Source organism: Aulonocara sp. 'chitande type north' Nkhata Bay, linkage group LG17, assembly GCF_057382095.1.
Source record: "Aulonocara sp. 'chitande type north' Nkhata Bay isolate Kocher_YH1m ecotype deep benthic linkage group LG17, A_spYH_male_GT1.1, whole genome shotgun sequence".
Classification (NCBI taxonomy): domain Eukaryota; kingdom Metazoa; phylum Chordata; class Actinopteri; order Cichliformes; family Cichlidae; genus Aulonocara; species Aulonocara sp. 'chitande type north' Nkhata Bay.
Genome location: NC_141360.1, coordinates 28601389 through 28617782, shown reverse-complemented (window position 1 = coordinate 28617782; position 16394 = coordinate 28601389). Strand labels below are relative to the sequence as shown.

Genomic DNA, 16394 nt, shown 5'->3' with positions numbered 1-16394 from the left:
GTGATACTTGGAGATGCATCCTTATCATCTGCAGAAGCTGCACCAAGGGTTAGTACTACAAACAGAGTAGGATTTGCAGCTAAAGCTTCATTGAAATATTCAGGTTGAAAAGTTGCAGACACTACAACAGAGGAACATTACTCAAATATCTCCATCTTTGCTCTCAGTCACAGTGGTAACCAATACCAAAATAAGCCACTATTGTCAGATAATGTGTGTCTAGGAATGTTTATGTTTACTCTGGTATTAGATCTTCTATGCAGTGATTGAGAATGGAAAAAAAAAAAAGATGTAATAACAACTTCATTCCATGGATAAATATGGTTGTACAAGTCATATTTTATTTAATGTGATTTACAAGGATATAAATAATGGCCAAAATTACAAAAATCAGTGTGCTGGAAGCCCAAGCCTATGTACATTAGTTGGTCAGCAGTGATGACACCAAATAATTCATGTTAGTTTGCACTCAAAATACAGTCTCTACAATCTACCACTTTTTTTTTTAAATGTCCAACCTTTATTTTGGTACCATGTTTCCAGTGCCATTTGCTGCAAATCCTTTATTCTTTTCTTTTACATGTATGAACAATGAGTTGGCAAAATATCTATGTACACTTTATAACTGGATGATTTCTCATCCAAATAATACAGTAATACTGCGTTTTTAAAATAGTACATCTGTTAGATAAGAGTAGAGCCCCGTGAGAAATGATGGAGAGTTGACCTGACCTAAAAGTTAGCTAGCCACCTGCGACATTCGCTCTCTGTGTACAAGTGTGATCGCCTAGTTTCGGATTTTATTTTATTTAATTTTATTTTTTTGTTAAAGGATTGCCATCATTCTCAGGCCCAAGGTTTTCATTTCAGCATATCATAGAAAAATAATGTAACATTAAGACAACAGTAGACAAGAATTGCACAAGTATAATCATAATCCTCATGGTAATATAATACTCTCATATTAAACATTAAAATGTCAGGCAATACGAATAGAATACTTTTTTTTTTTTAGACTCTAGATGCTTTGTTCACATAGGCTCTTCATTCATTATGAGACACCCGTTGCATCTTGAGCGTGTTGCAGCTAGTCATTTACACACTTGTGCATATATCTCTTTATTATTTTCTGACATTAAAGGAAAAACAACAACAAAGAAATAAAATAAAGAGGACCAAAAGAGCCAGCCAGACATCGTGGAACTCATGCCAACACTGACACATGCCCGGGGATGCCCTTTAGTCAGCCCGCCGTCTATTACCTAAACATGCCCTGTAACCATACTCACAGTCTCCATGGAGATGCTGACCTGCCAAAAAGTTCGAAGGTCATGCCTCCCAGTTGGGCGCATAAAACGGATCCTGCTGGAGTTGCAGAAAGTTGAGGCTGCTTTCAAATAAGTGTACATTCAGAGCAGACGGTCGTCTGTCAAGATGCAGTCCTGTCAGTGTGTGTGTGTGTTTAATTATTAGTTGGTCCGATGTTTACCGTGTCTAGCAACACGTGGATGAATGACGTTAAAATTTTGTAGTCAACTTTAAACACTGTGGAGTAGTATCCATGTTTGTAGTCCTTTTGAAAAGTGAACAAGAGGGTCCTTTGTAGTCCTTTTTGCATTGTGTGTGTGACAAGGTCCATGTTTAGGGCTGGCTACATTCTTTGCATTCCACAGTAATAGACATGAGCATCCGGCATTGCCCTGCAAATGAGATGACATCACTTATCGAGAGAGCCCTCACACCCCGCCTCTCCACTGGCCCCCCTGCTCAGCAAATCCAAAATGGCCACCATGCGTTTCACAAGCCACATGCTAAACCTTTTACATACAAGATTTATTCCCCCAAATAAAACAAGGTTTATGGGCTGGGAAAAAAAAATGAAAACAAAGTAAAAAAAACAAAACAAAAAAACTCCACGTGATTAAAGTAATTCTGAACATATACACAAACATGTGCTGAAAAAAGGTGCTAGAAAAGCAAAAGTTCACCTAGATCTTCCTGTGTCACAGGTCAAGTTTAAAATATAGTTTGTCAAAGAAATTTACAAGTTTATCTCCAAAAAATAATCTGATATAAAGAATCAAAAAGTTGAAATACATTCTAGTAGCCTGCTGGATGAACCAGTTTGAGTCAAAGTTAGACTGTGCTACATCACCTCTCCCAAAGTTCAGCTCTCCTCTTTGATTAAAAAGTGTTTAAAAAGTCTAAATTTCCCTCCAGTTGTCAAGTTAGGACAACATCCCTCCTCACTGTCAGCTCCCACACGGTGCTCAGAGACAGCTAAAACACTGTTTCGCCTCTTAGCAGTGCTCTGGTTTCAAATCTTGTTCAAGTTATCAGGGGCAGTTGGACAAAAGGGCTAAAATGAATAGTAAAGTGAGGGATGGAGGCAGTTGGAGGAGAAAAGGAGGAGAGAGACGAAGCCAAATGGTTGCACCCATAAACAGGAAGAAAAAGAAACAAAAAAAAACAAGAAACTGGAAGCAGAATAACCGAGTGGTTGACTGCTGACTGACCGACAAACATGAAGTGGAAAAACAGAGCTGACCATTCCCCCTACAGGTGGAGACAGAAGTGCACCACAGCCCTGGGTTCAAAGGTCATGCGCCAGCCCTGCAGGCAGGAGGATGTGGCCCAGGCCAAAGAGAGGGGGGGAGAGCAGAAATAAAAGAGAGAAGAGACAAGGAGGAAGAAGAGAGAGACAACGCAGCGCCAAACGTCATCATGCAGTGGACAGGCTCGGCTATCGGGGGCGGGGCGAGATGTTTTTTTAATTTAATTTTTTTATTTTTTATTTTTTCAGCCGGTGAGGTGGCGCGGCGGCGTGCGTCGCTCGTGCCCAACTCCGGGGCGGGGCCCCGGTACAGGGCAACCTCTGAAAGGCACACACACACAGGATTGGACAAGGCGGGTGTATGTTAGAAAATAGTGGTCTCGTACTTGGTGTTGACTCCTCTTTTGGCCTCCTGACCTGGCTCCACAATCCACGGCACGTTGGCATGGCCCTTCTGATCCATGGATGGCTGCTCCATCTGACACAGAGAGAGTCGGAGGAGGAGGAGGACGGGGAGAAGCAGAGTTAGAAAAAAAACAAGAGGGGGAGAAGCAGGACAAACGGCCAATTTATTATATAGTATCGCTGTGTTGAATGATTTCAAACCAAACAATGCAAAAGTCTGTGTTGTAGTTTTAAAAAAATCCACTTGAGGTGCAATTTTCAGATATTATTTCATGCTGATAGTCGGTGACATCAGAGTGATACAGTAGAATGAATGAGATGGAGGTGGAGGATCGGCTGCTTACAGAGAAATGAGGTGGCGGGAGAAAATATTACAGATGAGAAAGCAGAACTGAGAATATACACTTTTTTTTTTTAATATGAATAAATGTCATGTCTGTGTTCACACTGAGGCAGTGCATCACCTATAAGCTGTACAAATGGTAAATGAACTAGTTCTTATATAGTCCTGTCCCACTCTAAAATGCTATACAACCTTCTTCATTCACAAGCACTTTGGCCTTGGCTTACCCAAGGATGCTTTGGCACTTCCAGGGATCGAACCACAAACCTTCCGTTGAGCAGACAACTTGTTCTACCTCCTGAGCCACTTCCTGCAGCTTCGAAGACTTTTAACAGAGATGCTGTCTGTAACTGGAAAGCCATCGTGGTGGCTGAGAAACAAACCAAACAATCTAGAGCGCTTTCAAAAATAACTCCAAGGCAACAATCAAGAGGCGTATTGCTGAGGGTGGCTTTCCTCCAGTCTGTTGGTTTGTTTTCAGATGGTTTTGGGGGATGGCAGCGGCGGTAAAGTTGACTCGGTACAGGAATACGCGTGTTTGTAAACTTGAATTGCAAACATATATGAGCAAATTATTAACTGCATCTCCATGTAGTGTTAACATTTTATAATAAAGCCAAAAAAGATCAGCTTTGAAAGGTGTCGTAGTGTTGTTGGAGGAAACTGGATTAACTCTGCGGTGCACTGACAGAGCCATGGTTCTGTTATCTTCTCCTAACACACTGCTACAGCAACAGTACTGAAACTAACTGTAATTTTAATATGGTTCTCTATCCTCTTCTTTACACACACACACACACACACACACACACACACACACACACACACACACACACACACACAGCCAGAGCAAGACCATATAATCCTGTTTTGGGGTTATAGGATTAAGGCAAACACAGACACACTTTCGATCTCGCGGCATCACAACACATCACGCTCAGTGAAGAGCTCATCCAGAGCATCACCAGTATCAAATTCATCAACCACACATGAAGACGCTGAATGAATCGTCTGCCTTCAAAATGAATTTTTCCCAAGGAAGGGGTGGGAAGAGAAACTTTAAGTGATGCTACCGGGGCGTCCAATGTTTGATTTGGCTCCGAAGTCAGTGGTCCAAACCGATGTAAAACATGCTCTTTGTAGTGTGGGTCTATTGAACTTTTGAATAATTTCTTGGCGCACTACATACTCTGTGGAATGGCAGTCGTTCTTTAATGACCCTTTATAAAAATCATATGCTTTGTGTGATAGATGAAGATGTTTCTGGGCGAGTGTGAGGTTGGGCCAGAAGTGAAAGCACTCGAAATATAAAAGTTCAGTGCAAGCATTTAGTTCTGGAAGTACTGAACCTACGTGGTTTTAAGTGTGTTTAAGCATTTAGCTCATTTTTAAGCATTTGTTATAAAGGGTAGGCAGTGTCTTAAAATGCTCCAGCAGGCCACTCTGAGTCCAGCGTTTGATTTGATGATTCGCATGAAAATGACTTGTGAAGTTTTAACTACACATTCAATCCCTGAGAGATCTTACCGGTAATATAAGTACAGCAGTAGACATCAGTTTTTCCACATGAAATTAAATGAAAGAATCTGTCAGCACTCTTCAGGCTTAAACTGGAAGGAATAAATCTGTAAACTGCAGATTTATGCTGTAAAAAAACAAATAACACATTTCTGTAGATGTTGAAAACCCAGAAACTTTTCTCCCATTTAATTCTTTATTACCTAATTACATTGGTGTATGAGTATGGAGGGACCCATGGGGATCTTTATAAAGGAAAAATGCCGTTAAAAGTCCAAAATTTGTCCCTTGTTATCATTTTCCAAAGCTATCCAGTGAGGCAGACTGGAGTCTTTGCCAGACCGATTCTGGCCCCCGGGACTTATGTTTCACAGCCTTGATCTAAATGAAGTACAGCCTCTAATGTTACAATCAAACTAGGGAAAACCATAGTTGGAGACTGCAGGACGACCACAATTATTGTGAACTTCCAGCCCTATTGCCTTAGTTGCTTCAAAGAACAATCTTCAAAGTAAATTTGACATGTGATAAATTGGCAAGAAGACCAATTTGCTCCAATTGAATGGAGTCAAGTTGTTCAACTGTAACAAATCAGTAAAAAATGCAAATCTGTTGCCATCTATATACACAGAAATTCACATAAAATTCTAAGTCCTGCCAGACCCTCATAAATTTAAAACAGAAATTCAGAAATTCATTCCCACATAGTGATATAGTTTCTGCAGAACGGAAATGTAACTGCAAAATGCTATAGGCAGTCTAAAACCTTACTTTTATATAGGAATATAAACAGAAAATAACCAGTTGAATCAAGTCCCCTATTGCGATGCTTTCCTGCTGAGTTGCACTTGTCGGTGAAGACTGACTCAGGGTGATTACAATATGCTGGAAATCTGTCTCCATTTATAAATTAGATGGAAATTATTTGCAGACTGCTGCTAGTCTATCTGAGGGTGACTGCAGTCAATCTGAGTCATACTGTGATGGTGTGGAGACAGGTTGCCTTCTGCCAGTTGACCCAAGCAATCACCATGTGATTGAAATTGGTTGCCCAGAATTTGAGTGTGTTGCACGTTCAACACACTCAATATAATATATAATATACTATATAACTATAAATCAACGTAGTCTTTGGGCAACCACCAGTTTTTTCCAAATCGGAAAGAGGTTGCGGTCCTATTTTCACTGTAGTATGACTGAGCCATGAAAGAGCAAGTAAATGGGGAAAATTTATGTAATTCAGTATTTAGGCCACACAACCTGCAGCATGTGCCACTGAAAGGCTGACAACACTTGTCGTAGCTGGCAAGCTAGGACATACAAGGTCACTAATGATGAGAATCTTTGGCAACTCTAAGAATTTATTAAACACAAAAAAAGAAAGGAAGGAATTCACGAGATAATTATTGACTGAGTCGAATTCTCAAGAGCCAGACCCTTTAATTAGCATAATTTAACAAAATTTAAAAAAGACCAAAAAAAATCCCTCATCCTTCAGCTCGGTCCAATTACTGTTAGCTGGTTTATACGTCCAACCACTCAACTCTACTGTTTATTGATCAAAGCGCTTTATTTATATTAATTTACCATCTCAAATATACCACAAAGAAGGAGGCGGTGCATCTCCATCCAGAGGCTGAATTGGTACAGACAGACACGTAAAAACTGAAGCACTTATGAAATGGATTGGCTCTGCAAGATTGGCTGTCTTTTTAATACCAGCGCTACTAAAAGTGATATGGAGCCATGGGGTAGTAAATGAAGAAACACACACAGCAAAGAGGACACACAAGGATGCAGAGTCAGTTGAGTAAAAGCAACAGAATTAAAATGGAAGCACTTACAGATGGCGCCTTCTCCTTGAATAAATGAAAAATTATGTGAAAACAAAGGATAAGAGAAGGAAAAGCGTGGAGGACCTGTGACTGAGCTTTGTGAGGAAGATGGAAGAGTCGAGAGGGAGGAAGAGGAGGGTGAAGAGGAGGCCGGTGAGGGGTGTAAATGTGGCCCAGTGACCAGCGGCTGGAGGGGGGCATGATGACCTACAGGGAGGCAGAGGTCATACACAAGTCAAAGTCGGCCTGCTCCAAAAGCAACAAACCAGCAAGGCAAAAACCACAGCCAGGACAGAGCAGCTACATGGCAACAGAAAAAAGGCAACAGCGGTCTAAAACCAAGAGCAAAAAAACCATGGCAACAACATGGCAGCAAATTCATTGCCCTGGAAACAGCGGGGGACAGCAGCATTACCACAACACAGCAAAACTCAAACTGGAGAAGGCAATGTTACGCCACACTTATATAGCAACTCCTGCATGGCAACAACACTCCCACTAGTATGAATATGCCACAGCAACTGTACAAAAAAAGCTCTCTAACACTCAGGCTCAGTTTATTCAAATGGATTTAGACAATTTTCCCCAGGTTCATGATGGGTTTCCAGTTGTTTTAAAGGTTGTTAAAGGGTAAGGGCTTCCTAGTCTCTCAGTTTGTCAGTTAGATTTGTCTGGTTAAGTAACAAAAAATATAGCAACAGCGAAAACACTTAAAAGCCCGATTTTGCTAACCAATTAGTGAAACCACGACTGCTATGTCCATCTTTAATATACAGTATATGGGGCGGAGGCATTTTTCTACACTCATAGTCTCCATCTTCCATAAGGACTTCTAAACAGCTGTTATAATCTGATACGGCCCAGGCCTATTGTAGACCATCTAAAATGAAATCTGTTGCTTTACAAGTGTCACATTACAGATTACAGTAACATACCAGTCTTCGTTAGTTCAAAGTTCACCTTTGTAAGTTAAGTGGAAGTTGGGGGGGATTTGCAAGCTGATATGCTCACAGGGGAAATATGACAATGGGAGGTTGTGGAGAAACTGTTACTGGTGCACAGAGAAACAAAGCTACTGTATTTTAAAGGACATGGGTTTAGAGGTGCTGGAGGATGGAGATCATTGCTGGCGGGTGGCAGGAATATTAAATGAATCCTGCAGTATCTTTGCCCTGCTGCACACCACAAGCCATTAACTACATCACACACACATACATATACATGAAGCAGGCAGGAAAAAAGACAATTAATGGTTAATGTAATGGTTGCCGACTAAGCAGATTGTGTGTACACATGCCATCATCCATCATCTCTGTAGGCACTCTCCTTTCCCATCTTTCCTCACCATCTCACATCTCACACTAACTTTAGAAAGCGAGAGCAGTCCTATGAAACTGCTGTTCCACTCAATCACCTTTTTTTTTCATGACTCACAGTATGTAAATTTGGTCCAAGCACACCGTTACAGCAGCAACTATAACTCTGTACCAGGCCTTTTGGACTCACATGTGTGCTGCTGAGCCTGAGCTGGTGTTTGTCAGTGGAGGAGGGTAGTGAGTGCAGAGTGGGTTAGGGTGACTATTTTAATTGTCTGTTGTGGGGTTTATGGAAGGGCTGCAGGTTTATTGATAGACTTTGTGACGCCGTATTTGATGGAGGCATGACACATGCTTTTATGATACCATTTGGGAAAGAAGCTGTTAAACAGCGAGGGCTGGGTATTGATTACCATAATTTATATGTATCAATATAAGTTGCATAACTGTTAGGGGCATGTAGAGTCCACTAGAAGCATGACTGATAAATTTTGACTTGTCTGAGACCTATTAAGCTCATTTCAGCTTCAGATTTTAAGCCTTGGACTCAACTCGAGAGGCTTTGAATGAATGTGTCCAAAGTAACTGCTGCAGACTCTTAGTTCACCACCTGCCTAAAACAGGCCATTTTACTTCCTCTCCTTTTTAAAGCCACAATCCCTTTAAAATTTCTTCTCTTTGCCGTTTGCAAACGGGAGGTTTGACCAGTGGGTGGGTGCATGAGATAATATCCTCGCTTTGGTGTCATATAAGAGTACAAGAGTACATCCAAGAACAGAAAAACACTCTGAAATTGAGCCATTGGTGCATCTGCAGCCTGAGCTTTTGGAACACTATAACTGTAATATTTGAAACCTTGGACACTTTTAATATGACCATCCGTCATTGTAGCTTTTGCCTGGGCTCAGACGTTGGACTCATCCCGATTATCGAGTTGACACAAGACATGAAACAGTTTTCGTTTGCAGAACGATCTGTTCAATAAGCACTATTGAAGGGCTATCTTTTAGCCCATCGATGCTACAAGCTGGAGTAAAGCCATTGTCAAGCTACTATACAGCCACCAACGAGGATATCTATTACACTTCAGGGAATGTCAGGCTAAAGGAGGAAACGGAACAAGTTCACAGTTCTGAATGATATCTGCGAGCAGAAATAAGGGCAAAAATGGAGCACTTTGCTCTGCTTAACCATCATCGTTCTCTAAATCCATTACGGTTACATTCAAGTGCTTTCCTGCAGGTTTGAGAGAAGACTAGGTTTTTTCCTCTTTTGCTCTGTATGCACTGATGCAGCTTAAGTGAAGCTCCTCAGCTTATCATTTAAACCATCAAAGCATTTGTATATCAGCATTTGTATTTATTTCTTATAATACCCAGCCCTACCTTAAGCAGATTACTGCACATGAGCGAAAAGCTCTTCCCTATAATGCAGTCCTCCACATGAGAATTCTTTATCTTCTTTTACACAGAACCCCCCCCCCCACACACACACACACACACACACACACACACCCCCGGAGGGAGAGCGGGCAAGCCTCCCTGGAGCTTTATGCAAACACGCATCATCAATCAGCCAAGTGTGTAAGAGACTGCAGGGACAGTAAGACTGAGTGAACGCTTAACAGATCAAATATCCACCTACACCTCTGCCGCTTAGTCCGCTGGGCCAAGGCGCACGCAAGCAAAGAACATGAGCAGATAGAGCTAGAAAACCAATCTCAGATGTTTAGAAATAATGTAAATGAGTGAGGATGATACTGGTAGGGTATTATGGACAGAGTCCAGTGAAAATAGGAGTGCTTTATTGGAATAAAATTCAAAAAATTTGAAGCTTTTTCACTTTAGACCAAAGCAGTCCAATCCAGACCATCTGGAACATGTGGCCTCACTATTGTGGAACTTGACAGGGATGGATTTTTTCTTTGAACAGTAGTGCAGCTGTGCAGCTGCGTTACTTACAGACTTGCGGATGTTGATGCGTGGCTTAGGGACAGGTTTGCTGGGTTTGCTGTCGAAGCTTTCGGGCAGTGTGGATGATCCGTGGCCACTCTTCCTAGCCTGTAGGGCTAGCTGGTAGGCCACCTCGAAGGCCTGTCCAAGCGTCAGGATGATCTCGTAGGCCAGGTTCTGATATAAAGGCAAAATCAAATAGGTTAATGTGATCTTGGACAGTGAGTCTGATGTTCACCTGTGAGCACAGCAGAGTGTCAATACTGACCACATCAAAAGCAGTGAAGACATGGCAGTAGTGGTGACTGGACTTGAGGTCTTTGGTGATGTAGGCAAATGTGGACAGATCCTCTGGATCCTGAGCTGCACACGAGATGTTACGAATCTCATGCTCCGCTATGATGTTCTACAGAGAGAGAGCGAAAGACGGAGAGGAGGAAACAAAAAGAGAAAACACAGAAGCAGAACGATAAAGAAGCGCACAGAGAGATCGTAGATTATCTCCATTGAGCCACTTCACAGAAAAACAAATCTGATTTATTATTCATCTCAAACTCATAATCACTGTAGCACACTTTTCAGTTTGAGACGTTTCTGGAGTCACTAAGTTGGAATTTGTCCTCTGGTAATGTCACTGGAGAACGCTCAGACTTTGTGTTGCGTTAATTAAAGCACATCTCAGCGCTGTGAATTAAAAAAACATCAAAGCCCAAAGAGAAGTTTTAGCGGGGGCCAACATCAGTAAACATTACATTTAAGTTAGAAGTTGCTTTGAGCTATTATAAGAAAATATGCTGAAAATGCATTAAACTTTGATCTAGAAGAAGTGGATTTTTTTTAAGGGCATGAAAATGAAAACATTAAAACAACATATTGTAGAGATAAAAAAAAACAAAAAACGGTGCAATGCAGATGATTCCACCTGAGAGAAATCAAAAAGAAGTTGCATAACATTCAACCAGTGAAATGCCAGGTTAGTCATACAGGACAGAGCTGTCTCTCTGCACTGATTATATATAAATAGGCATATTGATTACTTGGTTTAAGCTAAGAGAGGAATCCTCTCCTTGTAGTTGTTGTTTTGGGTGAACCCACACAGCAGGTAACCACAGAGGACTAATAATGACTTACTATATTTGATCTTCCTAATGGATTTTGTACTTAATACTGTTTCTTTCCATCTGTCGTTCGCGGTTTAGTACATTAGTGAAAAGCCACGAGGACGGCTGCACAGATAGTTTTATTATTACATTTTAAAAGATGTTTTGAGGATGCTTTTTATACATTAAGCGCTATAATGGTGTCAACAGGAAGACGCATAATCATTTTTCCAAAGTCTGTGTAATTTCCCTCCACAAATAATTGCACATTTAATTATCTTTATATTGTGTTGGAGACAATCGCAGATATACGTAGCAGCGGACGTCTTCACGCAGCCCATTTTAGTTTCCAGGGCGTGGAGGAAACCCTACACTAGCCTAACGCAAAATGAGTTGTGGCGTGCCGTTGTAGAGGGAGCTGCTGCACATTTCATCTCCTTCTGTGTTCTATAACAACGCAGGACCGAGAGAAGGCACAAGCATGTCTGTGTGACTAATTGGAGAATTGAATTGCCAAATACAGATTTACTTGGGATTTTTTTTTTTTTAATTAATTAATTTTCTGGTAAGAATCACCAGCTGGTCTCCTTCTCATCACTGTTGGGTAACTTTAATATCTAAAACTGTCTCTGTATATTTCAGTGTGGATGACCTACTTGAGCATACTCTGTTTTAGTGCAATTCAAACAAGAATCCGAATATGTACCCGATTCTTTTCTTATATATGTGCACATGAAACTCAAATATTTCCATTCTGTTCTAGACTTTCAGCTCATCCCTTTTCATCCTGATTATTGCTTGTTTGTGCTCTGTGTACATACCGTTGTAAATCAGCGAGGCTGCAGCAGCACAGAGCAGACACGAGCACTGCAATGCTGTGCGGGCTTTACACTCGGTGTGTCATTTACACCGGGCCTCACAGGAAGCGAGCCGTGCGCATTGCTGTACCTTATTTGTGGCGTCGATGAACTTCACTCCTTTGTAGGACACGGACAGCACGATGGTCGGCACTTTCTTCATCTGTTCTGTCGACTTCTTGTGCAAAAATGAGAAGGTAGAGACAAAAAAAGAGGAAAAAAAACAGCAGTGACTTTGGAGGCAGCTCGTGAAAGTAAACTTGACAATTTAACTTGGCGTATTTAATGAGGATTTCTGTTCTGCTTTGATTGCCAAACTTTAGTCGCACCATTCTCAAAGGTTATGAAAAATAAAATAAGAAACTACCTTTCTACACTCAAGTCACTGCAGCGATTCAATTCAATAAGTCTATTAACTTTTAGGTCATATCGGGCTCTGACAGTATATCTCTCCTCACTCCTTGTAATTACATACCTATACTGAACTCATTATGCCGAGAGGTGCTGTGAAGAATTGTGTGATTTACAGCGATGTCAGCGTTACCCTCCCAGCTGTCATTCTACCTGACAAAAGGTTTAATATATTCAAAGCTTCCTTCTCTGAACAACTTTGTGTTCTTCATCGCTTGTCATCTCCTCCTCCTCAGCATCCATATTCCTATCACAGCCCGTCCTTTCTTTCTCCTCCCTTGTCGAACACGCGAGCTGCTATCCCATATCTGTTTGTCTTTGTTCTGTTCTTTGCTCCCTTCCTGCAGCATGTTGCTGCTACAGTTCGACCCTGTCACTATCAGGTAGTGTTGAAAAACTGACAAAGGCAGTTCGCTGGCAGTAAATCCGAGCCGAGAAGTGAAGTTGGATCTTAAACATCCAAAACTACCTCAACCGTGGAGGGAAGGATGAAAGAGTGGTACGTTAGCGATGTTACAAAAGCTGGGGTTAATATGACGTGCATCTCTTTGCACCTAGTTACAACCACAGTGTGCAGGAAAAGGTTGGTAAAACTGAGGAAAATGAGAAGCAGAAGAAAAATTTCCCTCTGATGATGGTGGCATACTGTAAATATAGAAAGTAAGAAAAGAGAGAAGAGGAACCGAGAGCTTTGCATACGAATATTAAATTTCTTCTTTACACCGCAGCAGCCGGGGGCCGGAGGAGTGAGAGAGTCAGCGTTAAGAGTAAAATATGGAAAGAATGAGCAGGATGAAAAGACATGGATAGTAGGGCACATTCCTCTTTCTCTTTGTCAGTAAGAAACAAAGGAAAGGAGGAATGGAAAAAAAGAGGGAGCAGCAGAATGACACAAGGCGTGAGGAAGAGATAAGGTGATTAGAGGTAAAAGGGGGATTGTGAGGTATCAAGCAACCCAGGCAAGGATATTAAAAATAAATCCCTCAACACACTTAATCCACCGCTATGATATTTTAAGTTTAAGTTCAAGTGAGAGCGTGAGGGCATTCAGACTGTGTCCCAGATTTAAAGGTTTAGTAAGCCTGCTCTCATGCTAGCTGCTATAGTATAAGCTAGTAAGCATAGCTTGGTAATAATTTTACTTAAATTTGACTTAGTTAGTTTGGGGCCTTAGTCTATGGGGCCCGGTAGGGCACAGCCCAAAAAAGGGACATGGGCCCATGTTATTGTAGGCCCACCACCCACAGGAGGCGCAGTAGGGGTCAGGGGTTAGGTGCAATGTGCGTCGGGCGGCAGCCAGGAGCAGAGGCCCTGGCAGGCCGATCCCTAGCTATCAAGGCTAAATTTGGTCGAGTGAGTTTTAATAAATCAAAATTATCCAGATGTTGACTTGAGGTTCCAGTACCAGAAATAAAGTTAGATTGAGCTTTACCCTCATCTTGGCGCAGGCATCTTGTGTGGACTCCGTCCCCCTCAGCTCCTTCACCAACATTGAGCCCAAGTACTGTTGGAAACACACAAACAACACGATGCTAGGTAAATACGTGAACTTTTGCATCAACTTTGTGACTGCTTTTAAATTTCCAATAACTCAAACGGAAATGATAGAGACGAAGTCTAGCAGCAGGAAGAGTCATCTGCTGTCAAATTTCTTCGCCGTTCTGATGGTGACTGATGAATTAGTCAGAGCCATCCTCTCAAAGAATGAACAGACCATCCTGCTGCCATCAGTGCTGCTCAGTAGGACATTGCTGTTTCTACCATTACTGCTCCTGTGTAGGTCGGGACTGGTGACAGCTGTTTTACTGCCTCAGCTGCTTGCAGCGGTGACCCTGCTCTATGGCTTGATTATGATAAAATGGCTTGAGCCAACCTGCCAAATGATCAGCAAGCAGTGCCGTAGCTGAACGCTACACTGATCCTCTGCTGAAGAGGATACCACAACCTCCAACAGCAGCCCTCTCTAATCACATCGTAAGTTAAGACACCTGCTTCATCAATGTATTTGTAGACTGTATATCAAAGACAGAGCATCTGGGTCTGAAAATCGAAACTGATACATAGTTCCTTAAACCTGCATTCTTAATGATAGCTAGCCTGGGGCAACTGGTGTCTCTCCTGATCCATGACCTCAGTAAAGGCTTTCCCAATCAGCTTAGTCATAATCAAATAATCAAAGTTTTATTTAATTAACATCATGTAGATTTCTTTTAAACTTTTCTTGTGAGAAGTGTGCAATGTCTCTACATAGCTCAGTCAAGTCCACCCCTCAGCTGTTGTATCTAGTTTTAAAATGCCAAGATATGGCTTCCCAAGAGGACAGTAATAAAACCAGTGTCTGATGTCCCAGTGGCTAGTCAAGCTTGCATATACAGTTTATCTGCAGATCCTTTTTTTTTTTTTTTTTTGCTGATAAAAAGCTAGTTCTACCCTTTTCCAGTAGCAGAGCACTTCATTTTCAGTTTTGCAAATGAGATTAGATCTGGAACCTATTGCAGTTTGGGGGAACATTATAAAAATTATATTTTCCACTAAAGATAAGTTGACTTAGTTTTAGTTCTTAGAACAAAAATCCCATCCCATTCATGCATTCTCAGGATAAGCAAAATTAGGGTCACGAGGGGCTCAAGCGAATTGGCAGAAATCGGTATCGACCAAAGAAATTGGAATCTGTGCATCTCTACCTCTAACCATTGCTATGTGTGTCTAGTTTAGCAGCTGGCCAGGTCTTGACTGTCAACCAGCTCAGCCTGGATGTAAACAGCATAAACAATACAGAAGGCACTGAGTGGATGGCTTCCTACATGGCTCATATGGGGTTTCATTAAAGGCACACAGCAGTGATTACATCAACCTTGAGTGGCTCCCTGAGGTACATTAACATTGCTGTCTGGTAGATCCTTCTGTCTGGATGCAGTTAGTAATTTTGCACACGTAGTATCAGATTTAATAAAGAAGCTACTAATGGTGACGGTGTTTTACAGGGACAATGTTTATGTTGGCATTAGAGCACTTAATGGGCGTGACATTCACTGCCTCACAATGACTGACCAGCTTCTTGACGGGGATTTATTCCCCAAAGTGGGACCTTAAGCAGGCTTTTAGTGAATTAGGAGAGAAATATTTACAGCTTCATTTATCTCATCTATTTAACTCTACAATAAATGACTCGAAAGTCAAGGACCACACGCGATTTGTCTTGAATCTGATGGACAATATATTTGCTTAAAGTCACGAAACATCATTCTGGGCCAATTGCTTTGCATGATGAGTTGCTTTTTCGCAGCACAGACACTGACTCAGTCATATTTTCATAGTCTAGTCCTTGGCAGATCAGAAAGAGGTCGTCTGGGCATGTTAATACTTCGTCTTGACTCAAGCTAACAACGTTAAATCGCTGTTATGGCTGGCTTGCTGGCAGTTATCTGAGAAATTGCATTATAGTTGCACACAAGATCAGCTGCTGTCTCCTATACCATGTCGCTGGCAGTAATTTTTGGTTTTTATTAGTTTCAAATAAAATTCAAGGCATCATAACAAGGCTAAGACTCTACAGCCATGCTACTAGCTTTGTAAGTCTGTATCTGGGTAACTGTAACATCCGCATGCAACGATGAACAGAAGGACATTTTTAATGTTTAGCATATGTTAATATATTGTTATTCTGCATAGGTTGATAGTTTTCATTACATGCTAAGTGGACAGTGGACCTCTAAGCCTGCTGGGATTGTCACCAACAAATGTAAACTTCATGTTGGTGTTGGAGGAAAAGGTCGAGAAAACTCTGAATGACAGTACTGTCCAACAATCTTGAGCCACCCCCCTATTTCTTTATATTTTGCTTCCAAGGAGCCAGATTCTTCTTGCAATTTCTTTTAAAGTGGTCTTGAGGAACAGAGTTCTCCAGCTTTTCTAATCGTCTATCAAAGCTTTTCTTTGCGCATTTGTTGGATTTCACAGTCCAGCGCTAACCCCTGACCATTTTCAGAGGAATGTTTCATTAGAGGGGCCCACATCCTCATTTTAGAGGTTTGACAGCGTTTTTTAGTGGATAAAGTCGAATGGCTTAAACATGAACTGAGCTGCGGTTTGGGGAAGGCCTC

At 41.5% G+C, this 16394-nt stretch overlaps 1 protein-coding gene across 4 annotated transcripts in view; it reads right to left on the bottom strand.

Moving 5' to 3' along the window:
- Positions 1 to 319: 319 nt before the first annotated feature.
- anks1b (ankyrin repeat and sterile alpha motif domain containing 1B) overlaps positions 320 to 16394 on the bottom strand; it is a 275289-nt gene continuing 259214 nt past the window's right edge. For 2 of the 4 annotated variants that reach the window (XM_086269110.1, XM_086269112.1), the window contains 6 exons: positions 13724 to 13795; positions 11972 to 12058; positions 10192 to 10329; positions 9933 to 10100; positions 2941 to 3032; positions 320 to 1700 (listed from right to left, as the gene is read on the bottom strand). In XM_086269110.1, coding sequence (XP_086125236.1) covers positions 1652 to 1700; positions 2941 to 3032; positions 9933 to 10100; positions 10192 to 10329; positions 11972 to 12058; positions 13724 to 13795 — 606 coding nt within the window. In that variant the 3' untranslated portion in view covers positions 320 to 1651. Of the gene's footprint in view, positions 1701 to 2940; positions 3033 to 6739; positions 6863 to 9932; positions 10101 to 10191; positions 10330 to 11971; positions 12059 to 13723; positions 13796 to 16394 lie in introns of all 4 variants that reach the window. The other 2 variants (XM_086269113.1, XM_086269111.1) reach the window with 2 other exon arrangements.